This window comes from Anser cygnoides, chromosome 22 (assembly GCF_040182565.1).
Source record: "Anser cygnoides isolate HZ-2024a breed goose chromosome 22, Taihu_goose_T2T_genome, whole genome shotgun sequence".
NCBI classification, from domain to species: Eukaryota; Metazoa; Chordata; class Aves; order Anseriformes; family Anatidae; genus Anser; species Anser cygnoides.
In genome coordinates this window covers 8,476,314-8,501,226 of record NC_089894.1, presented here as the reverse complement: position 1 = coordinate 8,501,226, position 24,913 = coordinate 8,476,314, and the positions used below count along the sequence as shown (strand labels likewise).

Genomic DNA, 24,913 nt, shown 5'->3' with positions numbered 1-24,913 from the left:
ACTTTATTCTCCTGCTGTCTACAGCTGAACAGCCACACAGGACAGAAACAGGTAGCACTGAGGAATGATCAGATTTCTTCCCTCCACGCCCCCCTCCCCAACTTCAGGAATGGCTTTTTTTTTTTTTTTTTTTAAAGGAAATCCCACCCCACCTCAAGAAACAAAATAAAAAGAAAAGGCATTACTCGAGACGTGGCCCAGGCCTCTCGCTACCCGTGCTCAGGAGCTGGCTGGCGCTCCCGGTCAGCGGAGCTCCTCCTCGCCTCAGCACCTGGGAGGTTTTATTTTTTTGTACACTGGTTCAAAGTCGGCACTTCGACTGCAATCTGAACCCAGCACTGAAAGGCACATATCTGATACCCTGTACAAGAGCTATTGTGGATGCTGCAGTGCAGATGGGCAACAAAAGCGGACTCCATTACAGCGGGTCCAAGGATCAGACTGGGAAAAGGAAGTTGGGGAATAAAGCAGATTGCCACCTGCTTCCTGGAAAAAAAAAAGAAACACAAAGCAAAAGGAAACAAACAAAATACTGGCTAAGGTTTTCTACTCTCCCTCCCACAAGCAGCTTTTAAAAATGTCCACGTTAAACTGCAGATTCAAATGCTGGTAGTATCAACAGCTGCATTAAGAAAAATGAAATGAAAAATAGTCTGAAGCCCTGCACCTCCTCCGTTTTTCTTGGCTTATTGCTGACAATCTAGGATAAGCAAGGGACTATTCCTCAAAAGCAAAAGTCTCATTTAAGAAGAAACGAGATTCTGATCCTTCATGTGAAAGTAAGACATCGCATGATTAGGGAAGTAGTAAGCAGCCAATTCATTTCAGAGTTGCCCATCAGACTGTTACTACTCTATTAAAAAATTGTTAATGGGTTCCCCTTTTACTGGAAAGACCAAGAATACAAAAAGGAAGTTTTGGGGAATGTTTGACACCATTTTATTAATCTTCAACTGCAGTGGAAAAATATAACCTTTTACAAGTGCCGTCTTGTGTAAGCTCAAGTCAGTATATATATATTTTATATAAATTTCTTTTTTCCTTTTTTTTGTTTTTGAAGTGCAGCAAGAGACCAATACCACATTAGATTTGATCAAATAAAGAGCACAAAAGGCCAAGCAGTTTCCAAATGGCATTTTATCAGATTTTGTTTGAACATTGAATTTATCCTCATTTTGCAATCCAAAATATTACCTGAAGTTTTATTTTGTTTTTCAACTCTTTGGCACAATTTTTGTGGGTGTTCGGGCTGCTACAGTACAAGTCAGGAGAGATCTTTCCCTTTGCGTTCTCACTGCCAATTCGGAGCACTTAACGCTTATATTTTTGTTTGTAAGCCTGAAATCTTGTTTGACAATTTACTTCTATACCCTCTAACGCAAGAGTTTGCTTTTTTTTTTTTTTAATTTTTTTTCTTTTTTTTTTCCCCCATTTCTACATTCACAGTTGAACAATATTAAGGAAGGAAAGGCGCTTTGATGAAACGAGATCATGAAAAGCGTCACTCAGAACGGGAGCTCTGAACATTCGTCAGTGTTTCCCTAAAATAAAAAGCCCTAAAGAGCGACTTTCCTTTTTTTCCTCTTTTCTTTTTTACATCTCTTATGCTGCATCAGTAGACTGAACTTCGGTTAGTTTATGAAATGCAACAGCTAACCCTTTTTTGGGAAAAGATAAACTGCAATGACTTGAAGTTGAGAATGTGGATACCGCCTCATTCACACACACTCACTCTTAGACTGAAAATCCTTCACCCCTCCTTTTATCCCGTGCACCGACAGCATCGCGTGGCCAAGGTTGCCGCGGGCGGCTGGAGGCCCGGGCTCCATCTCTCCCAGCAGCCAGAGCCGACCTCGGGCAGAGCGCGCCCCGGCTGAGCCCTGCTTCCTCTTCCAGACCGGCCGCTCCAGGGACGCCAGCCCGGGTCTGTCGGAAGAGGCTGCCCGTTCCCCAGCAGGAGCCGGTCGTCCCCTCTTCCCGAAGGTGGCCGAGGCCAGGCTGCCGACGCAAGTCAGTGCTCAGCTCGCTAACAGCGCCGCTGCTGTTGCTGTGGCGGGATTTTCAATGTGGTGTGTTCCAAGCCTCACTCACTCATCCTCTCATTCCCAAACATTCAGCATCCGTGCACACTCCTCACTTCCGGGTTTTTTCAAAAGATTGGAGATTTCCAGTGGGGGTCTCAGGTGTCATCCCAATGGTAACAGATCTGCAAGCAGAAAGGGCTGGTCAAAAAAAGCCACACGCAAGATCCCACGGCCAGGCGATACGAGACACTAGCAGCGAGTGGAAAAAGTCGACTCCACAGAAAGAAAAGAGAAATAACGGGGATATTATCAAAATTCTCAAAGTAGGGTGAGAAAGCTGTAGCAGGCTTATTCTCCCAAATGCAGACACTGTCCTGCCCCTCAACAACCTGCTCCTTTTACAAGGTGCTTCAGGAGGACTGCAGAGTAAACGGACTGCAACTCTGCTGCATTGGAGTAGTTCAGGATTGTCCCAGCCCGGTAAGGACGAAGCATTTCACAATGCAAGAAGCCCTCAAGTCCGCACCTGGTGTTGTCAAAGTCAAGCAGTTCACTCTGTTTTCTGTTTGTATTTGTTCTGATATACAAGACCACAGATGGGGCTTGTTTACAGAACAATAAATTAAAAACAACCTTCTACATAGAACAAGGCTTTTGTGTAGCATCTCTTTCAGACTCAGGAGTTCAGCCAATTTCATAATTATGCAACATGAAAAGGAGGTGGGTGTAATCCCTTACCAAGCTTGATTCTTCAGTTTTCTCAGTTCTTTAGTCGCCCAGGTAGCAAGGGTTTTTGTTTTGTTCGTCTTGGATCTTCTTCCTTCAGTTAGCAGTTCATGTATCATGGGTCTAGCTTCTACTAATTTCAGTACATCTTTTCCAAATGCTGTACACAAATCCCTGCAGAAGCAAGAGAGGCTTTGAGGCTGAGTGCCACAAACAGATGTGCCAGTACCGCTCCGATCAGTTCTTCCTAGCTAAAAGAAATCTGACTCACAGCTAATGTCCTTTTTAAAATGCTGCATATGGTCACTAATTTCAGCAGTAGGAGAGCTGAACAGTTTTCTGGAATTGTGACTAACTGGAGACATTCAATCTCCTGTCCAAAGACTGATCTCCCCAACGTTTCCATCAGCTCTCCACCTAAATTCCCCAGAAAAGATTAAGATGCCCTGGCCTGAGATCTTCCATATCCAAGCAATTGAAGGTTTAGGTTTTTGGCTTTTAAACCCAGATCACCCTTGAAAAATCCCAGATCTGCATGTTACAGTAACTTCAACAACTTTCTCTCGTACCTACAGTTTTTTTACCCTGCCAGTTAAGGACCTCACCTGTGTTACGCACTTGACAAGTTCAGCTAAATTTTTGATGCTCGACTGAAAAAAATCCCAAACTGACATCAAATGCTTCAGACAGTCACGAAAATGCAGCTTTAAACACTAAGGCTGCTGCACAGAGACTTCTATCTAATGAGCGGGCTGTAAGTTTTCAGACGGGATCGGGATGCTCACCCTATCAGTCCAGCAGCACACGCCACTACTCCATCTGTATGATCCTCATCTCCAGCAATATGGTCAATGTAAGACAGAATAAATTCTACTCTGGGCTGCACCAGCATCACATCCGCTGAAAAAGAACAGCTTCATTACAGGGTGAAACACAGCTCACGTTTAACGGTCTGCCTTTCAGAAGGGCTTCCAGCATACTCCCAGACAGCCAAAATTCGACCCCAAAACCACTCTGATACACGAAGAACAACGCATGCCAGAGGAAGAGCCCTCCGCTGTGGTGTTTCTGAGCCCATTCCCTGCTCATGACAGCGAGCATTCCCTCCCACACAGAAGTGAATTAACAAGAATGTGCCTGTGGATGTGACAACTACCGTGAAACAGCTTATCCAAACAGAGCTCTTCCTATTTCCCTGTCATTTCAGCCACAGAAAGACCACACCAGGACAGAGTACTCACGATGCACATTTTCTTGGTCTCCTTTCAATCCTTGAATGATGCCAGTGTAAGCTTCCAGGCAGCCCTCCCGCAACTCATTCAGGTAATCCACCATATCATAGTCAGACTAAAAAGGCAGCAAGAGAGCATATATGAGCAGTGCCCTTGATAAAGCGTGCACAGCCCTTACTTGTTTATGATTTTAACGAACTGCAGAGCACGCTGTTGGCTTACCTTATCAACCTGTGCTTGGGAAGCCTGCTGGAGGGTATTCAGTACAACGTCCAGGTACTTCTTAAATTCTCCTCCAATAGCAAGGGCAATATCACCAAACACTGAAAGAATCTGTGGCTTCACAGACCTATGAACGTTTTCATTCTGAAAGAGATTTCAGCACCATCACATTCAGCTGCACTTTTCTAAGAGGGGAGGAGCTAATAAATTAAGACATTTACTTGAAACGTAAATCCTTATCCTCAATAAATTTGGATTCAATTCAAACACTAAGCGACATAGTTGTCAAACACGGGATCTTCAGAGCATGCCTAACACTTCTGCTTCTCCCACCTCCCACTTTTCCTCTCAATGTGCAAGCCAACTGTTACTAACCAGCTAATGAGAAGGTAAACACTCACCCCCAAGTTCTCCAAGAGCAGCTGCATAACCTCGTCACAAAAAGGCAGGATGTTGGATTGCAGGGCTCTGCATAAGTCACCAACCAGGCCCACTGCAGCCAGACAAACCTGCAAATAGAACAGCGAGTCAAACACCCACCCAGTGAGTCAGTCTTCCACACTCTATCTGTACAGCTTCAGCTGATTCAAGCGCTAAGTAGTGGTGAAAGTCTGCAACCACTGAAGTCACTGACAGGAACGACCCTCGCATAAAGCAGGGGCTCAGCAGCTGCCGTTACCACTTACATAGAGCCCTGAAAGCTGACCACACCTAACCAACAGGGGAGGCAAGGGGTCCAGCTGCCAGCAAAGGGACAGGTACTTGTTCTGAACCACCACTACCAAACGCAGAGCCTAAATATCTGCCCCACAGCAAGAACCATGACTTGACCTTCTAATGGAAATTCACAGCCAGTAGCAACCTCTCTCCTCATCAAGGCCAACTAATATGCAGCCACTGGGAAAACCCAGGTGTAAAGCCAATTAAGGCCTGCTGCTGAATTAAGTAGAAGAGTGTCTAAGTTTGCGCATGCAGACAGTAATTAGAGAAAAATCTATGGGGCTCCAATTTTTGTTTCATCACCAAAAGCTGTGGTGTTTTACAGATGCACACGCGCTGAACTCAGCACCTGAGAGCAGGTGAGAAATTCAGAGGTTGCGAGCACAGGGCGGCCTGGTTTGACCCACCTGGTACTCTGCGTAGTTCTTCAGTCCGATGCCAAGGAACGGTTTGAAGGCGTCCATGTACTTCAGAAACTCTCCACCTAAGACTGTGCATGGAAAATATTCTTGTCAGAAAAAATTCCCAGCCCACTACGTATATGACGGAACTCACCAAAAACAGAAACTCAACATATTCTACCCCAAACCAGTACCTGTATTTTCCACTGAAGCACAGCAAATCAATTCTCCACTAGATGTTAGACAAAAATTGAGCACTGGTGAAATACATCCGTCGGGACTAAAATGATTCAGAGCCCAACTCCTCGCAGGCTTTTGAAGATAAACAACCCATTCCGCCCCGCGCTAAGAAACGATGCCGGGCGCTCCCCGACCGAGCACGGCAGACGCAGCAGCACGCTTCAGGCAGGGCTCTGCACGTTGGGTTCAGTGCAGCAGGAGCACCACTGCCCAGCTCTGCACCAGCTGAAAACGGAGCCTTGTCACGCTGCTTTACTGCCACGCAGCCGGAACATCCTCCCTTTGGAAACGGCTGCTCAACCTCTTCACCTCACGGCTGTGCAGTTCGAGCATTCCCCAGCGTGTTTGTGTTTAGGAGATATTAAATATTTGAAGTGAAAGACTTCCTTTATGCTATGTCTGTTCTTCTCCAACTCCCGCCTTCCCCAGGACACTTGCATTACTAAGGTCGCCCGTGCAAACATCTATCCAAAGGGAAAAGGCCTTTGTCTCACAGGGACAGCTTTCCATTTCTGCTTGCTGCCTAGCTTCAATCCTCCCCCTTGACTTGCCCATTCACTTCCCAGCTTCCTCAGACAAACCCAGGAGCAGTCATAAAGCCGTCCTCTGCAGCGGGGGCACCCGCCGAGGTCACAGACCTGCTCTCTGAAATGCTGGAAGGCGCTGCTCCAAAAAGCCCAAACTAACTGCCGTGTTTACAAGCTGTCCTGTGTTCTTGGAGCAACGGGCACGTACTGCTGCTGGAGATAGGTCTGGTCACCTGAAGAGGCCCTGAACAACCCAGTCACAGTTACAGCCTCAGGAAGATCCAAAGGAACCTCTTCCTGAGCCATGCTCTCTGAAGACCCGTGCCCGAACCACGCGGGGCTTTTACCCGTGGCAGCAGAGGGCACCGAGGTTACACACAGGCTGCCAGCAGCTCCTCAACTCCCACAGCCACGGACGGAGCGTTCGGCAGCACTGCTCCTGGAGCTCCAGACACCAGCTTCTGAACATGAACCCTGAAGCTCCAACTGCCTGGACTGCCACAACCCAAATTTTATTTAACTTCACAAATCCTGACTCGCTCTAACGCTGCTCTTTGCCGGTGTGATTTCTTTTAAATAAGAACAATGACTATAAATCAGCCATTGACAAAACATCCCAAAACAGCAACGGGTCTCAGGCAGCAGGCAAGTATGAATCATTAAGATAACGTTCAGCCGGTGCTGCAGCAGCACGAAGCCAGCAGGTTCCCATTGTGCTCAGCACCGCACAGGGTAGCGCTAGCTCTTTTTCCTGGCAAAATTTGCATTGTAACTACGTTATTAACGGAAAACGAGCTATTCATTCAAGAAACACAGTCTAGCATAATCAGGCAGTCTCAGGGCTTCAGTGACAGATGTGGTGAGCTGTGCGGTCAAAACCGTACCTCAAGCAAGGCAGGAACCAATGCTGTTTTTTTGCCAGATAGTCAAAAAGAGAAGGAAGCGCACGGGCTCTGCCCCAGTCCCGCTCCCCCCAGCACCCCCAGCTCCGCAGCACGGCACCGACCTTCCACCAGGGTGCTGACTGCCATCAGGGCGTCCTCCTGCACGCCCCCCGAGCCGGCCGTGCTCTGGAACATCCTCAGCAGCGATGCCATCACCACGTCCGAGATTTGCAGCGCGTCCTGGTGCTGAACCTTCCGGAGGACGTTCTAGGCAGGAAAGGGGAAAGAGACTGTAACTGCTTCTGCACGTGCTGGGCTGAATTATGCCTCCACATCTGTGCTGCCTCTGAACACTCAGGACCACACTGGGCTGCTAAAAGCAAGGCTGCTGTTTGAACTCCACCGCTGCAGAAATATGCTTTGTCAGTGCGAGCACAAAGTCCCATTCATTTCGGCTGCACTCCATTTCCCAGCTACAGAACAAGCAGAATTTACCTTTCCTGCTGCATAGGCTGTTCTCCAGGCCTTCCTTTTGTAAGCTGGCATTAAATGTGACCAGCCCAAATTTGGCCCTACAAAAAAAAGCCCTTTTTCCATCACAGCAACGTGACAATCTCGTATTGCCAATTAGAGGCTGCATGGAAGCTTTGCTTCTGCACCAAAGAATTCAACTTCAGAGATAATGCCTGTTAAACTGAGATGCAAGCTTGTCTACTGCTAACTGCAGTCAAACCTCTCCTATCTGGGATAAGCAGAGAATAAATTAACATAGAAACAATACAAAATGCATTAGTTTACATGAACATGTTTAGCACTGAGGCATCTGAAAAGCAAAACTGATTTCTGAAGGGAGCAGAGGCAGCCCAGCACAGCAGGAGAGCAGCCTGGGGAGCACGGCAGCACGTCACAGCGAGCAGGAGGCTCCCCGGGTAAATACCTGAGCTTCTCCTCTGCTCCCACTGTACAGCCCTGATCGTCCCTTTCGGTGTACAGACTACAGAACGCAATTGTGACTTATCCTTATTTACAATATAATTGCACTTCCTATGAGAAGATTGATCCTTTAACCTGCACAGGAAAATAATTATTCGATGCCTGATTCTTTAAACTGCGTCACTCCAAAGAGATTGAGTTTGACTGTTCAAATAATAGGTCTTGATTTAATGGTTTCTCTCTCCTGCTGGAAATACCATGCAACAAAATGGCACGCTTTACTAACTAACACTGAAAAAATCCTCCTGTTAATTTTTACTTAATGGAATTAAGTATCTGCTGCAGCTACTGTAAATACTTAAAGCTCAGATTTTGTGATAACGAAGAAAGCTGCGTCTGCAAATTAAAACTAGCAGCTTAATTCCACATATGCTATCTGTACCAGTTTCCAGAAGGGAACAGAGGTGTCCTGAAAGACCTCAGTGACCGAGGTCTCCCCACTAAATCCCACCACTAGGACAGATGGTTTCCATCTACCTTTTATTTGAGAAATTACCCTAAGAATCAGAGAGGACCAAAATATCAGCTAATGCTAAAGTCTTGAATTAGAGGAGTAAGTCAAAATTTCTCAAACCAAATTGAAGACAATGCCCAGGAGATTTTATAACCTCACTTAAGAGGATGGAAGCTAAAACCCATGGCCAAGAGAGGCAGGTTTTCACCCGCAGGTGAGGAAAAGGCTCGGTCTCCTCAGCTAACAGAAATGAAAGAAACTCCAGAGAATGGGTAACAAAACAGAACAAAGGAATAAATCTGAGCAGAGAGAGATGCGGAACTCTGCTTTTATTTCAGATTACATGCTACTCAGCTACATCTCCAGGAGAAAATCCTTTCTTCTGTGAGCCGCATAGAGCTGTGCTGATGCTGAATCCACGTCTATTATACAGTTCTAAAGCAGCACCTTGTAACTTTTAATAAGCTGGGCATGACAGCACAGCACCGCTCTTCCTGCAGCGCAAACAGGAAGGCTTCGGTATCAAACACCCCGTATCTCATGTGGATGGTCTGATCAATGTCCAGAGCGGTTTTAGAAAAAGAGGTGGCTGTTTTCAGCAGACTTCGTAAGAACAGGCAAGGAACTGAAATGTGCTAGTGCTCCAAGTCACGTGGGCTGTTCATTACCAGATGTTTAATTTCAAGGACACTTAGTGCATTTTAATTAGTGCCGTTTTAAATAAGAACACCAGCCACAAGAGGCAGATGAACAAATTAAAGCTGTTACGGAGATTTTTTTTTGCCTGTGCCAACCAGAGCAGTTGTTCAGTCCATAGCCAATATAAGAGCCAATCTGAACAGTTCTTAATACAGTTCTTAACATGCCACATACAAGGTACTTTATTTAAAAAAAAAGTTATTTTCAACTTTGTGAGTTGCGCTCTGCTACAAAGGGTGAAGCATTCTGAACCCTGCACCACCTCCCACAGGTGGGAGCTCCCCATTCAGAGATCAACACCGGAGCTAAGTCTGCATCCCTGGGGGCACAGGGACACCCCTTAAACCACCTCTTCCCAAAACCGCAAAGCAGGAAACAGGAACTCACCTGGAGAGTAGCACAGAGAAGAGACTGAAGATCATTGAACTGGATTCTGTCTGAAGTGCTCTGGATATGAGACTGAAAAAGAACAAACCCCACATATAGAACGCCTTCTTCACAGTCCATGAAAATCCAGCAGATTTTGACAGCACTTCAAGTTGCAGAGAATCAATTTTAAATATTTGTTTCTTCAAAATTTAAGATGAGAGGTGCTGTTTTTGAGCTTAATATATCTACTATCTATAAAAACCAAGGACATGTTATACCATGATATATACACTCAGCAACAACACTCATTTTTCTATTCCAGATGAAGCCAAACAACAGGGGTTTAAACATCACGTTCACCTACCTCCATCTGCAGAACTTGCTGAAGTCGTTCCATAATGACCAAAGTTGTCTTTTGGACAGCAGGGTAACAGTCCTTGGCACTATTTTTCACTATTTCCATCAGAGCTTCATACGCAGAGCTCCTCAAGTTATTCTGGTGTCCATCAGGCCTGTAACAGAAGGAATGTATTTGCAGCTCCCAGTGCTCAGGCTTGCTTAGAAACAGACTTTTTTTTTTTAGTAAATTGGTAACAGCTAAATTCTAGTGTTGTGACAAGCTGAAGCAAATCATATTTCTGTATTCCAAGACTTGTAAGTAAATGAAATTTCTGAAGCCATTTTTGGACCATTTTTTTCATTTGCTATTAATGACTTCCAATATCTTCAGTCACAGACAGCAAGCTCAGGAGCAGAAAACGCTTCAAACCCACATCTTCCAGTGTGCTGTTACCCTGCCTGGGAAGAAATGGTCTCAAGAGGTGAGAGGCATACATTTTACCTCTCTGACATCCCTCTGAGACATCAGTGAGGGTGTTAAGCTTGAAACAAAGACAGAGATCTATGCTAAGACGGAATTCAGAGCCTTGAGCGAGACACTACACTTCTGGTTGGAAGAGAACGAGACAGAAGAGAGTTTAGACTTTGAATTGTTCAGACAGGGACACCATTTAAGAAGTTATCCTGCAGCAAAAGTCTTCAACTGAGGATTGAACTGATCCAAGAATTGAACTGCAGAGCTGTCAAGATTCTTTATACTACCTTGAAGGCAGAATACAACTTCACTACCCTTATTTTTGCCTCTGCAGAACTGAGAAAATATTTTGCCTCGTCTATATTTCAGCTTCGTTGGGAGAAGGACAGTATCAAGCCTAACTAAGCCCTCAACTCTTCTGGGAGTACCTGGTGCTAACATAAATGGATTTAACAAGGCAGCAACAACCACGGCACAAAACAGTCACAGTAAACTAGTTATGTCTTGCTGCGATCCTTATTATTCAATGGCCTTCTAGCCAACCTTTAAGAGTCTTACAAATACTGTACAAAGATCCGCACAGTATTACACTGTGGTCCACAACTTCAAATGAAAACATGGAATAGGCACTCTTGGGGGAAAGCCCAGGCTTACTAGAAGCAGGTATGGGCAAAACTCTGAGAAATTGTTCTCTATTAACGGTGTTCTTCCTCTGGAAGCGTGTTCTGTATTTCACATGAAGTCAAAAAGCCCCATCTAATAAAACATCATTCAGTTCTAAGCTGCAAGAGAAAGACGACCAACAGCCTAAAGTTTTGGTTTACTTAAAAAAAAAAAAAAAGCATCTTTGTAGAGCTTAAGCCAGCTGGGTTAATGTTACCTATCTGTGGTCTCCAGAAGTTTCTGAACTATAAGCTCAAATGAAGAGGATAAGCAGTAGGTTGCTGGTTCTTCCTGATCATCAGCTACATCTGCAGCTTCATAGGCAGCTTCAGCAAGACTAGTAAAGGCCTGAAACACAGAACAACCATTTCTGTTATTTAAGTGAGTTTACTCTTGCAAGTCCAGAAACACATATCCCAACAGTTCTTATGCTAACAAAACAACCAGGTGCAGGATTAACAGTTCCCTCCACGAGCTGGTAACGGTTTAGTGCACTGAACTTTGGTGCAAGAGTGACGAAGGTTTCTAAGACTCAACGTAAGCATCACTGTGCGAGGCAGTCACGCTGCCACAGACACATCTGCAGAGTGCTGCTGGTCCCAACAACTGAATAAAGGCAGACTGCCTGAACTACACAGGCTATTAACAGACTCTACCCACTGCCTGGTATTACCATTGCAAGTTAAAATCGTGGTTTAGACAAGGCTGCTCAAATTCCCAACTGCAGAACAACTCTGAGCTCTGAGACACGTGGATTAAAAAAGCTGAAAGCCTCCTCATTTTCACTTCAATCTAAAGACGCATACTAGTCATCATCTTCAGAAGACAAAAGCCACAGCTACATGGACTTTTGCCAGGATCAGCAGATCAGGGAGAAGCTTCCACGCTGACTAGAAGCCTTCAAATCTCTAGAATACTGACAGAATGAATCTTGTCATTTCTAGAACTTGTTTTGACGTGCAAATACTCATCTCTAGCTGAACTCCTATTTAGCAGCTCTGTTAAAAGGCAGTAAGGGACACATCCTCTTTATAGTGAAAGATCAGATATGCTACGTGGTAGTACACATTCATCAAGACGATACAGCTGACGTTAGCAAGCCAACCCGAGGGATTGCAGCTCTGTAAGGGAACAAAAAAATTCATGCTCCTCGAATTAGTTTTGAAGCCACTTCAGAAGCGGGCTTAGGTAACGGGAAACAAGGTATCTTGTGTCTCCCTCACGATTAAGCAGGGAATCCAGCTACCCCCAAGAAAAAAAAATCCTAGCATGCCTACTCTAAGCACCCATCCCACCTGCTATCAAGAACAGCTTCCACAGCATCTTCAAACTTAAGGTAACTTTACACTTAGTTTTAAAGGAGAAAATTGGTAATATTAACTACTTATTTCTTAAACAGACTTGAGATAACTTACAGTTAACAGCTGTGCTTGCTGGACGACCAAGTCATGAATCATCTCTGAAGCCCATTTAAGCGTGTGAGCACACATATGTGTGTGTGTGTATATATATGTGTATGAGCTGTGCTCCCCTCGCCTTTTTTTTTTTTTAAAAAATAGAAACTTATCACACACCAAACAGCGAAGGGACTGCCTTACCCAACACACATTGGAGGCCACTCGGGGCTCAGCACTCAGGCCCTCAATCAGACACTGCAGCAGTGGAGCGAGGTAAATGTCATTGATGGCAGCTTCGGGAAGCATCTCACAGATCCTGCCCACGGTCCATGCTGTTGTGTCTCGAACCACAACGCTGGGGTCCTTCATTAGTTCTATTAAAGTTGGCATTGCCTAAAACACAATTCCAGCCAAGAGAAAGGTGTGATCATATGCAATATAGGGAAACACGAACTGGCCACTGTTTCTAATTTTAACGTATTACCTATGGTAATGAGGAAAAGCAGACATCCTTCTGCTTCTCCTCAGAAGAGCAACATGCAAAGCATGTGTCCTCCACATAAATCCAGGTTTTCTGTTTTACAAGCCTCCAAGAAACACAGATAATCTTACCTGTATAACTAGTGGTTTGAGCTGGTTAGGCTCTGGTCCTTCCAAAATACACCCAAAAGCCATCACAGCTGCATCTCTGTATCGCCAATCTGGATTTTTAATGTGTTCTTTAATAAATGGCAGCACATGAGGAACAATGTCATCTTCGCAGCAGGTCGCCAGGAGCATGAGGCAGACTCCTGCTGCTTTACAGGGGTTCCAGTCATCGTCGTCATCGTTTTCATCCTAGGAGGAGAAGAGCACCCTGTCACTCTGGGAGAAAATCTCTTACCACTCCGAGGCAGTGGCACCCCGTTGGCATTGCTGCGAGTAACACCGCCCTGTGGCCAGGTGTTCATTCAGGTCTGGAAGTGCTAGAGAAACAGCCTGAGTTCCTTGCACCATTGGTACCTTTCCATCTCAGTGTAAGACTCCTAGCTCCTTACTGACAGGCCTACAGCAGCCTCACACATCTTCCAATCTGCTTCTCTCTCCTCTAGGTGGAGATTTTATGGTTTTGTTTTTTGATCCATGCCATTGCCTTGCAGAGTGGCCACTGTACCTAGATGCAGTCAGTTAAATAGCTTCTTCCCCCCAGCTGTTAGCTCAGCCAAGTTCCTTTGAAGCTGTGTACCTGTGATTCTATTATCTGTTTTATCTTCCCTGGTTAAACAATCACTTCAGAACCTCCTGCAATTTAACTCTCCGCACCCAAGCAGACAGCAATACAAGAACAGGGAAACAATTCTCTGGTTTCACTAGGAGCACCAACCACTTTCCCAGTTCATCACAGTAAGTAAATGAACTCCATCCTGTATAGCTTAATTAACAGTTTTATTTTATAATTAGACCTGCTGTAGCAAGTGATTCCATTAATTTTTATTAGACTGTGAAACAGAGTCCAAACAAGTCCCTGTGAAGCGCTTAATAGCTACTAAATAAACATGGACCTCACAGCTGAGCATGTAAAGCTCAGGAATTCCAGAAATTGGATCTCAAATGCTGCTCAGACTCTGTATTGGCTTTAATTTCACAAACATTTCACGAGGAATACAGGTAACTATAAAACCTCTTCAGAAATCATAAATACAGATGTGTCTTAACGGGATTCAGCATAAAAGCGACAGTCCATGCAGTGTCAAAGTCTCAGCCCTAAAGAACGATGCGTCATTATGTCAGGGTGGTGCACAATGCCTCATCACGGACCAAGGGCTGCTGCTACAGGTGCTCAGGGCAAGCACACGGTTATAAACTGCCTGAGGGGACCTAAAGCACCTTTTGGACCAAGCCTGTCAAGAAGTCAGTTATGCAAGCGAGCGATGACCACTTTCACATGCAGCAGGCATTCTGCAACTCACCTGTTTTGTTAATGTCTGTGTTAGAATTGGGACCAAATACTGTAGCGCTCCCTTAGCGTAAAATTTGCTAGTGTGCTCCGGAGGCCTTCCTTGCTCTGCTGCCTAGAAAGAAGGTTATAAAATGGTTCTCAGTGGCTATATAGGCATGAAGTCTGAGTTATGAACTGCAGTAGATAGAGATTCCCTTCTGCATGCTTTCCTCTCCTTCCCAACACAAACTAAGTTACCATAACACACAGGAACCTCAAGGACACTCTGCACCAAGCCCAGTTAAATATTCAAATAAGCAAGTTCAATTTGCCATTCCATACATGTATTGTGCCCCTCCTCGCATGGTACAAATATAAATATTTTCAGTTTGCAGTTACGTATAATTAACAAGTGACCCCAAGTAGGAAAAGCAAGAGGTCTTGCTGCATACAGCCTAAACCTACATGCTTACTGTCCTTTTATCCTTGCTATTTTGGGCAGGCAACACAAAATATATATTTAGCTACTTTTAAAGATGGATATGATTCATCTAGAGCTCTTCAAAGTTTAAGTTGTTATTGATCTTTGCAACTAATTTATGCAAATAGCATCTGCATGCAGAACAATACCCCAAATTCATCTCCAGCCCATCCATTGTAAAGGATAATGATTAGTTTTATTGCATACCATAATTTTAAACTTAACTCATGAATAATGTATTATATAGAACGTGATCAGTCTTTCTGCACACCAGGATAGGACTAAGTTGCCCGTGCCTCTAACAGACCCTAGAAATCCTACACATCAGCACAGCACAGACGCTACCAGGCCTCACACACAGCAGGTAATTCGAGAAACACTCTCCCTTCAACATGGAATATAATTCAGCAATTCAAGATGCTAACTTAATGAAGCAACAGCTCAAAGATATTACTAATGGTGGCTTCTGTGCAACCTTAGCTACAAGCTTCACGTTTACCTTGAACGGCAGAATAAATCAGTCATAGCTGAGCCCTGATTAAGGCAGCTGCCAGCACCCAAGCTAGCAGCTAACAGCTAAGCTGGGTACCACAACACTGCTGCTGTCTGCAGCACACCCGATACCCGCAGAGCCAACAAGCCTTGTGGGCTTCATGCAGCCCCAGGTCTCAGCTTCTGTATCAGACATGCATCACGCAGCATCAGAGTGGTGCATGGTGTCTCATCACAGACCCAGAACTGTCACACGAGGGGCTCAGGTTGGCTCTCCTACAGCAGCAGAAGTTTTGAAGAACAGGAGCACTTCCGATGTGGTTTAAAAACATTCCCATACAGACACTCACAGGCACTTGCCATTTTTCAGTGGTCATTTCCAAGCTCACCTCTGATGCCTCTATAGCGAGGTCCATCTCCTCATCGCAGACGTTGGACCAGAACTCTATCCCCTGTAGAGCCACCTCATCTATGTCGCTTTTCATTGCTTCAATAGTTATCTTTAGAAACACAAAAGAAAGGAAGGGAAAACAGAATGTTTTAGCACGTTATTTCTCCTCAAATATGCTCCCCAGTTTTGGGCCAAGTGGTAAAAGATTCTAGATTGTCTGAAATTATGTGCCACGTTTGAGTTACTGTTCCTGAAGACAACCTCCTCACTCACAAGTTTGTCAGTCACCAGCACCTGGTAAGGGCTGCAGAGCAAATCAAGCAGCCTGCACTGTCCTAACACTTGGGAGCCTCAAGTCTGAGGCACCCAACGTTGGCTTTATGGATTTTGCTAGGAGAGAAGTAGTCACAGCATGCACTCAAAGACAGAACTACATCCAAAGAAAGAAAAACAAATCAAGACTGTAAGAAAACTTTTCCTCTCAGATTAAGAAGACAAGGAAGTACAAGCAGAGATCAGACAATTACATATAAGAAACCTGAGTACTCACAGCAAAAAGAGCAGGACCCATATATGTCTCCATATACTGATAATAAAGGGACATTATCTTCACCAAATTCTGTAAGGCAGCCACTCGTACCTGCCAGAGTACAAAATGGATCAAAGATGTGACATTTCCCTGAGCGCTCTGATCAACAAGCATAGCTGTAGCCTACCACGGGCTAACAACCCAGGCCTTGTACTGATTTAGTTTACTCCATGCCTAGTAAGGTTTTTCACCACAAGCAACTTAAATCCTCTTGGTAGTTTACTATTTTTAAGCATAAAATTCACTGTGTTTGAGAATTTACATGTGTGCCAGTCTCTTAATAGACTGTTGTTTATTTTATGTAACACTTTTAAATTGTTTATTATGATGCCAGAGATTCTAGTCATCTGCCCAAGAAAGGAACAGGGGCAGATCAGGGCACTTTTTTTCCACCCACCTTCGCATTGTATCATTTTCACTCACCCTTGTGTCTGGACATTGTGTTGCTTCACAGACTACTTGCATAATAAAGTGCCTTTCAGACTGAAGAAGAAATAAAAGAACATTAGAACTGTATTACAAATGCACTGAAGTCGTTGCAAGCCTTCCTATGGCGAATATATTTTGGGTCAGAGCTAGTACAAGCACTCACAGAACACTTCTAAACATCAAGGAATGGTGCAGGTTACTATTCACTGCAGTATTTTGATTAATTTCTTTCTCAAAGCGGAATCCCAATCCACTTTAAAAGATGCTTAGCAAGCTGTCCAAAATAGAAAGATAAGGCAGAACTGAAGATACTACATATTCTGAGACAGCAAAACAAAACAAAAAAAGCTTACTGTTTCATCAACTACTTCAGCAATTGCTTCAAGAAAGCTCAAAACTCAGTCAGGACAAAAATTTCTTGGGGCAGTACCTGGATGGTTTTGCATTTTAGTAGGAAGGAACAGACTTAGAGGCCCAGGCTATTTACAGCCCTGAAGCCCAACAGGAACACTCTGCACCTGCATCTCAAATTTTGAAGGACTCCAGTTGATCCCCATCAACACCTGCTGAATAGTTGCCTATGAAAGGTTTTCATTAAAAGACCTTCTAAGCTGAAGGTTCAATATATGATCTTCTCCATACTCCCCCTGGTAGGGACCTAGAGAACATACTTTATCCAAAAAAGGGAAATTTAAAAAAAAAAAAACCAAACACCCAATAGATGCCCCTGTTTGAAGGCTCTTACAGGCCTTCCTCCCCCAGCCATTTCCAGAGGCAAAGTTAAATCTGGATTGCTGCCACACCACTTGAAAGAAAGTGCTGATCCAAGCTTGGACGCTTACAGCAGTATTACAGACTAGAGTTTGATTAGGAAGCAGAGCATCTAATAGGCTAAACTCTAAGGTCAGTTCAAATTTATCCTAAAAAAGTCAATGCTGCCTCCTTTCCATTGATGAACCTCTCTGAAGACTTCCACGGTGTTTCTGCACTACAACAAGAACACCCTGGATTTAAGGAAACGAATCCAAGTCTCAGCTGTTGTAGAGTTATGCATCAAAACTCAGCGTGGTGCATGATTTCTCATCATAGACCTTGGATTCAGTCCTTGCATTTTAGGCCAAGAATCGCTATTATTGTCCCCCTTACCTCTTTGTCAAAATTTGCTTTGGTGAATTCCAAAGAGTTCAGGAGTGCATTAGTAGCTGCTAGCTTCACATTGTTGCTGGGCTCTTCCTTTCTCATTCCCTGGATGATAGCTGTCAGGATCTCATTGGATTTGTCCTGAAGTTGCTCTGGGTCCTAGAAGAAGTGTTGATAAAGTTACTTGCCAGCTGAACAACTTTCTCTGTATTTTAAAGTATCATCAAAGTTTGATCCCAAAATCTACAAGCAGAAATTGTTAAGACGTTAAGGCCAAGAAATCTTTTGTTCACTGGGAGCACCAGAACACAAATACAGGAGATGCGTGCACCTGCACATCTTCACAACTTCTGATACAGAAAAGACGACTGAACTGAGGATGGAGATTCCAGGTATTTAAGTCAAACTCCACTGTTTCAAATTAAGGGCCAACAAGCTCCAGGCTACTACTCCAATTAGCAAGTTAAGGATGCTGACTTTTTTCCAGTCCCATTACATGCTGGGCAGAGCTCTACGACAGCAGTTGTGATACTGTTATCGGTAAAGCTGTTAGTCTTCTTTAGACATAGGATGAAAACGTACAGCATGGGTCAGCAGCAAGGAGAGCTACCTGTTCAGCATTCAAGGCTTCAATATTCGAGTTGTGAACACAGACTGAAGATTAGTTTTTCTTCATTGTAAATTGACTACAAGACTTGTGTTAATTGTTATATCCGAATTTATCCAGCTGTAGATTCCCAAACTAGGGGGATCATGTACAGTGTCACGATGCGACTGACACAAACGTAGTGCAGAGATCCTGGCTACAAAATACCCAATCAGTAAACCAGGGTCTCCAAAAATCCTAAGGCTAACAATAGGTACCACCCAAACAGCCAACTAACCTGCACTCGAGCCCAGCAGGATCTCCTAACAGATCGTGCTGGACCTGCAGCCCTCCCGTGAGCTCCTACATTTCCTGATTTATTTCATTCAGCCTCCGAGAAGCAACTGACCTCCACCCTAAGCCTGTCCCCCTGCACTTTGCTGTCTTCTCATTGTTTTGTGTGGCATCGGTCAGCACAAGCTGCTCGTTCAGCATGCTGACAAGCACGCACCTTTTCAGGCGGCTTTCAAAATCTGACTCCCACTGCTCCTTCCCTATTCCTTACTCCGCCTGTTTCTGTCACTACCCATCCGTGGTCATCTTTTACTGCTCCTCACCTTGCCCGAGAGCGCCTCCCTCACCCCCTTTTCCCTGTCCTCCACGAGAGGGGCACCTGCCGCAGACACCACGCGCCCCGGAGCTCCCCGCCTGCCCCCGAGGCGGCTGCGATGCCCACGCTGCGTCCTTCTGCCTGCGGGCAGCCTGCCTGGGGCAGCGGCAGTCAGCAAAGGAGAGGCACGGGAACGTCTGCAACCAAACCTGCTCACGAGTAAACCAGTCCCCTGCAGCCTGACAGAAGCACCGAACAGAAGATCTCTCGTTCTGCCTCCCCACGCTGAAGTTCAACAAGCAATGTGCTGATCTGCATTCTCAAAGGCATTCAGTGGCACCGCACCGCAGCAGCCCATTTTGTTTTTCAGCGGTAGATCTGGCAGCACGCAGGGGCTTTGCCAGCAGTTCAGAGCCGATACTTGACAACACGTCGTGGTATTGCAAACTACGCCCATAAAACCTCGAGACCTTCTGTAGACGGTGCCCCGAAGAGCAAGGTATTCTTGCCTGTGCTCCTTTGTTATCAAAAAAGAGATTCCTCGTGTAAGATGGAGCTAACGCCCAAAGGAACCGAGCGCTCGCTGCTCATCTGAAGCACTTTACCTAACCAGCCACAGGCTGAAGTTTTCTGGCAGCACCCCTCCCCACCTCACGACCACAGCGACACAGACTTCAGCCTGCACCTTACGAAAGGTGACCTGGATTTCCGCTGTGAAAGCAGGTCAGCTCTTTCAGACACCATTCCTGCCTGTTTACTGCCTGTCGTTGTTCGCTGAGAGATCCTCGGGACAAGCACGAACAGCCAGCCGAGAGGAGGCCGCGCAGCTTACTGGGGAGAGGTGTAACGAATGGAAGCCTGGAAGAGAAGATGTGCTGGGAGAGGTTAGGGCAGCTCGGCACACTTCAAACATACTCACAATATCCTGGCAGATGTATCCGATGGCCTCCAGCGTGGACTCTTTCATGTGCTCTGTGCTGTGCTGGTTTGTTACGTTAGCCACCAACTGGGGAATGAGCTCGGGCCACTGGCTCACGGGGATCTCGGCGCAGGCGATGCCAGCCACGCACTGCGAGGCGGAGCTGGGCCGGTACGTCTCCGTGCCCAGCGTCTGCAGGACCTGCGGGAAGAGATCAGCACAAGCACTCGGGTCAGCACCCAGGGCGATGGGCGCCGCAGCTGGGTCCTCCCCGGCTGCTATTACCGCTGTGCCCCTTCCTCGGTAAAGCGGCTCGTCTCATTTCTCCCTCTGCAAAAACAGGCCCCTGACCACAGCCAAGCGCCGTTTGAGATGAACTTGGCCAGGGCTACCCCTTGCAGGAAGTGTGCTACAGCTGTGCGATCGCGCACGCTGCCACCACATCCTCCGCATCCCATGCGCGGCGCCGCACGCCGCCGTGCGCGCCGGTGACTCACCGAACGTCCCTCCCCGCTCGCACCGCGGAGCAGCCTGACAAAAGCTAAGCTAACGTGCTTTAAAATCCTCCCGAAACACGCTGACGCCAAGATGACCTCAGTACGACTAAATTTTATTTCTTTTTGCTTGCAGTCGATCAGAAGAGTAACTTTTTTGTACACCTCAGTAACTGTTAGGGAAACCCAAAGGAGGGAGGGGCACGGATTTGTGTCAGATTTCTGGTGGCACACCTCGGCCCCCCACAAACCCGCCCAACAAACACCCCATTCCTCGTGTTCTTGAGTTTCTCCCAGACTCTACAACTCTTCCCCATCCCCACCCCAGCCCTGGACCAAGGGTCTGGGCTGAGAGCACTGGCTGGCACCGAAGACCACACAGCCTCACCACGGGACGAGGACCAGGCCCTGCCAACTCCCTGCCGCCTAATCAACGCGCACTAATTGGTCACTCAGCTCCTCCACACGGAGGTGGAAGTAACGGCAATCCTCACAGCTGAGGGAAGGGCCAATTGAGGGGAACTGTTAAGGGGAAGCACCGAACGTGACAGCACGATAAGACATAAGGACTTTGCTTTAGTTTGACATAAACGCAGCAATGAAGCGGCTTTGGTAGCTTTAATACGCGGCAATATGACAGCTCCTGGTGACGGGATACGCCACGATCCTTTCTCTATCATCAACGTAAATAACAGGCCATGTAATCAGCGACCCAACCTCATTCTGCGAGATACTGACTCAAAGCTGCCTGTTAAGACAAGAACAATTAGCTGAAGCGCAGAGCCAACTTGCATCAACGACACGGAGCGCTGCGCACACCCAGGCACAGCTGTGCTCCTGCAGGAGAGCTCAGCTACCACGTGTGCAGAGCCCAGGGGTCCTCGGGCAGATCCCTCACCTGGGCCAAGGTTTACCAATTCCCCGTTCCCCACGTGGAACCTGCCTGTTTATGGCTACCTTCCTCTGAGATGTAAAATCTGCCAGGCCCTGTGCGCACGTGTGCGCTCACACACATGGAGCGCCTCAAAGGTGTTCACGAGGGACTGGAAAACAGCTGAGGAAGCTGCTCAGGTGTAAGAAGAGAAAACAAAACCAACCCAGCGGAACCCACGGAGCGGGGAAGCTGTGCCCACCAGCTCCAGCCATCACACCCGACTGTTCGGACCCCCTCTGTAGAAACATTTCCATGCGACAATGTGAAAAGCAGCAGCCTCACACCTCTTTGGTTTTCCCCCTAACGCTTCTACAGGTTACACCGGCTGTAAGCAACGGAGCACCAAAGCGAAGTCAAGTTACTGGTCTCGGGAGGGGGAGCAGCCAGCAAGCGGGAGACTTAGGGAGGAAAATGATGGAGAAGACCTTCATCACTGGGCCCCCCCCCCAGGAGAAACCAATGGGCCAAAACCAGAAAAACAGAACAGAACAGAAGGGAGATGCGGGACTCACATAGTTCTTGACCTCTCTGCGGGCATTGGCGTCGATGGCGAGCCACCGCTGCTGGTACTGGGCCTTGATGTCGGGGTCCTTGGAGGTGAGGGAGTTCTTGATCTGCAGCCCGGCCGCCACCCGCGCCACCTGGCTGTTGCCGGGGTTGGCCAGCACTCTGGACAGTTCCACCAGGAAGGTCGGCTGTGAGGAGGAGGAGGAGGAGGAGGAGGAGAGGGAGGAGGAGGGCGCTGAGACCCGGCCCAAGCGCCCAGCACCCCCCTGCCACAAGCCCCCCGCCCGCCCGGGGTTAGGAGCCCAGCTGCTGAGCAGAGCCGCTGGGAGGAGGCGGGAACAGGCCCCGACTTCGCTGGGTGTCGTTGGCTCACCCGAGGGGCCGCCACCTTCCACACCAGGGCCTGCCTGAAGTATTCCTTTAAAGAACAACCCGGGTCTCCAGCCGAGGTTTGTGTCCCCTGGGTGGGTGTCAAACGCGGCGAGGAGCCGCTCGCTGCCTTGCTTCGAGGCAAGCACCCAACCTGAAGCCTCAGCAGTGAAACCTCTGCGTCCCGCTGGCTGTGTGAAGCCTTTGCCTGCTAAGGAAACCTTCTGGGAAAGGCTGGAGACAGCCGCGCAGGTCTCAAAACCACTTCGTGCCAGGCAGGGACGCGGCTTTCCTGAGAACGTTTAACAGGCAGCTACACCCAACCCATCGCCAGGTCCGTGTAACGGGGCGTACGGCACACGGGAAGGTTTCAGGGCACCAAAAATAGCTCCTTTTAAGATTTAGCTTAACTTCCAAAAGCTCAACAGAAAAAGAGTAACTCCACTATCTTGGACTTCACTTTTTGAGCGATCAAGTGCTCCTCCTCACCGAACCGTTGTTGGGCTGCGCAGTGCTCCCAAGGTTTGAAATGCAGAATTGGGAAACACGTGGGGCAACTGCGGCCGGCGAGCGCGAGGCAGGGGAACTGCTCTGAAACGTCCCTGCTCCAGGCAACCCCCCCCCCGAGCACCCCGCACCACCACAACGCCTCCCGTCCATCAGAAATGCTCCCGTTTTACATCTGGCTTTGGGATAACGGATTAAAAGCGGGGAGCTGTTCAAAAGACGAGATGGGAGCGCTGCTGCCTTTGGGAAGGAATCAGTCCTAACGCCCCAGGAGCTGGAGGGTCCTTGGATTTCCCTCCCAAATTATCCTCACGAAGCTTCAGGAACAGATCTTGCTAAAAAAGGAAGTCTTTCAGGCCTGAGACCCGCAGGAGCCCTTCCGCGGCCGCGGAAGCGCCGGTGAGGAGCCCAGGATGGGGGGGGGGGGGGGGTGAGGGGCCCAGGGGGCGGGCAAGGAGCCCCCTGTGGCTCCCCTGCGGGCTGGGTGGGGGCTGCACAGCAGGGGGGGGGGGGGGGGGGGGGGGGGGGCGGGCAGGACAGGGAGCGGGGGTGGGAGTGGGGGGAGGCGGCCGGGCCCTGAGGGGGGTCGTTCAGACCCGGGGCCCGAAGCACAGAGCCGGGGTCGCCCCGAGGGGCTGCAGGGGGCCCCGGGGCCGCACCACCGGCAGCGCACGGAACGGGGCCTGGAGCCGGTGCTGCTCCGGGCGGGCGCTGCCCCACGCCCGCGGCTCCCGGTGCCCCCGGGGAACGAGGCCCCGCGGGGCCGAGGCCTGCAGCGCCCAGACCGCGCGGGTCCCGCCGGTGCCGCACGTGCGGTGCCCGCTTCCCCCCCCCCCCCCCCCCCCCCCCCATTTTCCTCCCCCCGCCCCACGAGCCCCCCCCCCCCCCGCCCCGGTCCCGGCGGGCGGCGATGGCCGCACATGGCCCGGCCGCTCCCCGGCGCGGCGCCGCCATTGGCCGCGGGCAGCGGGGGGGGGGCGCCGCCATTGGCCGGGCGCGGAGCGGGGGGGGGGGGGGGGGGGGGGCGGGGCCGCCGCGATGGCGGCGCGGCCTGGCAGGGCCGGGCGGCCCCGGGGGCCCCGCGCTCACCAGGTTCTCGATCGCCGCCTGCTCCAGGAACTTCTGCGCCGCCTCCAGCTCCGAGCGGTCTGCGGGGGGAAGCGGGCGTCACGCGGCGGCCGCACCGGGCCCGGCACGGCCCGGCCCTGCCCGCGGGCGGACACCGCGGGCCCGAGCGGCGGCCCCGGCCCGGCCCGGCCCGGCCCATCCCGGCCCGCTCCGCTCCGAGCCCCCCGGCCCCGGCCCGGCCCCCTCCCCCCCTCGGGCCCCGCCGCCGCCGCCGCCCCCGCCCCGCCCGGCCCCGCCGCCGCCGCCACCGCCGCCCGAGGCCCCGCGGCCGCCGCCCCGCCCGGCCCCGCCGCCGCCGCCCTACCCGGCGACACGGTCTTCTCCAGGATGGTGATGAGCTCCATGGCGGCGGCGTGGCGGCTCCGGCACCGGCGGGACGGGGCAGGGCGGGGCGGGGGCCGGCGGACGGGGAGCGAGAGGAGCCTGCCCCGGGCGGCGGCCGGGGCCGGGGGCTGGGGGAAGGGGGGGGGGGGGGGGTCCCGCGCGGGGCCTCCGGGGGGTGGCGGGGCGGGGGCGGCGGCGGCGGCGCGGCTCCGGCTGCTGCGGGCGGCGGCGGCGGAGGGAGAAAAGGGCCGCGCGAGCGGGGCGGGCGCGCGCGCGCACACCGAGCGGGGCGGGCGGCGGAGGGATACCAGGCGCTGCCCGCCGCCCCGAGCCGCGCCGCTCATTGGCTGGCGCCCGCCGGCGGCGCGCGTCGCGATTGGTTCGTTCGGGCAAGGGGCCGGCCATTGGCGGGCGGCGGGGAGGAAAAGAGGGGGCGGGGCTTCCGGCGGCGCGCGCGCTGATTGGGCGGCGCCGCAGAAGGGCGCCCCGGCAGCGGCGGTGCGGGGGGGGGGGGGGGGGGGAGGGGGCGGCCACGTGGGGGCCGCGCCGCGGGGGGGGGGGGCCCGGGGGGGGGGCAGGGACCGGGGGGGGGGACCGGGACCGGGACCGGGACCGGGCGGGGCCGCCGCTTCCCGGTGCGGGGCGGAAGTGCCGGGCCGGCAGCGCCACGTGCGGGCGGCCCCGGGAGGGGCGGGCTCGGCGCGGAGCCACCGGCCCCGGCATCGCCCAC

At 49.7% G+C, this 24,913-nt stretch overlaps 1 protein-coding gene across 2 annotated transcripts; it reads right to left on the bottom strand.

The window, feature by feature from the left end:
- Positions 1 to 922: 922 nt before the first annotated feature.
- Positions 923 to 24,321, bottom strand: KPNB1 (karyopherin subunit beta 1). Of its 2 annotated transcripts, XM_066981444.1 has the most exons (22): positions 24,164 to 24,320; positions 23,821 to 23,879; positions 21,861 to 22,043; positions 19,921 to 20,121; positions 17,812 to 17,964; positions 16,660 to 16,719; positions 16,198 to 16,287; positions 15,646 to 15,756; positions 14,315 to 14,416; positions 12,978 to 13,202; positions 12,567 to 12,758; positions 11,186 to 11,316; positions 9,856 to 10,003; positions 9,510 to 9,581; positions 7,099 to 7,243; positions 5,332 to 5,414; positions 4,606 to 4,713; positions 4,205 to 4,348; positions 3,992 to 4,097; positions 3,536 to 3,650; positions 2,763 to 2,924; positions 923 to 2,206 (listed from the first exon to the last, which is right to left on the bottom strand). In XM_066981444.1, coding segments are annotated over exons 1-22 (2,631 nt in total). In that variant the 5' UTR covers positions 24,204 to 24,320; the 3' UTR covers positions 923 to 2,205. The 2 variants fall into 2 exon arrangements, with proteins under 2 accessions (XP_066837545.1, XP_066837544.1); XM_066981443.1 differs by lacking the exon at positions 923 to 2,206 and having other exon boundaries at positions 2,759 to 2,924; positions 24,164 to 24,321.
- Between the last annotated feature and the right edge of the window lie 592 nt (positions 24,322 to 24,913).

Bases quoted from the DNA above. Each gene is read 5' to 3' on its own strand.
- KPNB1 (XM_066981443.1), bottom strand. From the start codon at position 24,203: ATGGAGCTCATCACCATCCTGGAGAAGACCGTGTCGCCGG. The intron at 22,044-23,820 runs GTGAGCGCGGGG...TCCTCCTCACAG, and splicing joins AGGCGGCGATCGAGAACCTG to CCGACCTTCCTGGTGGAACT. The intron at 5,415-7,098 runs GTCGGTGCCGTG...TTCCATGCACAG, and splicing joins AGTCAGCACCCTGGTGGAAG to TCTTAGGTGGAGAGTTTCTG.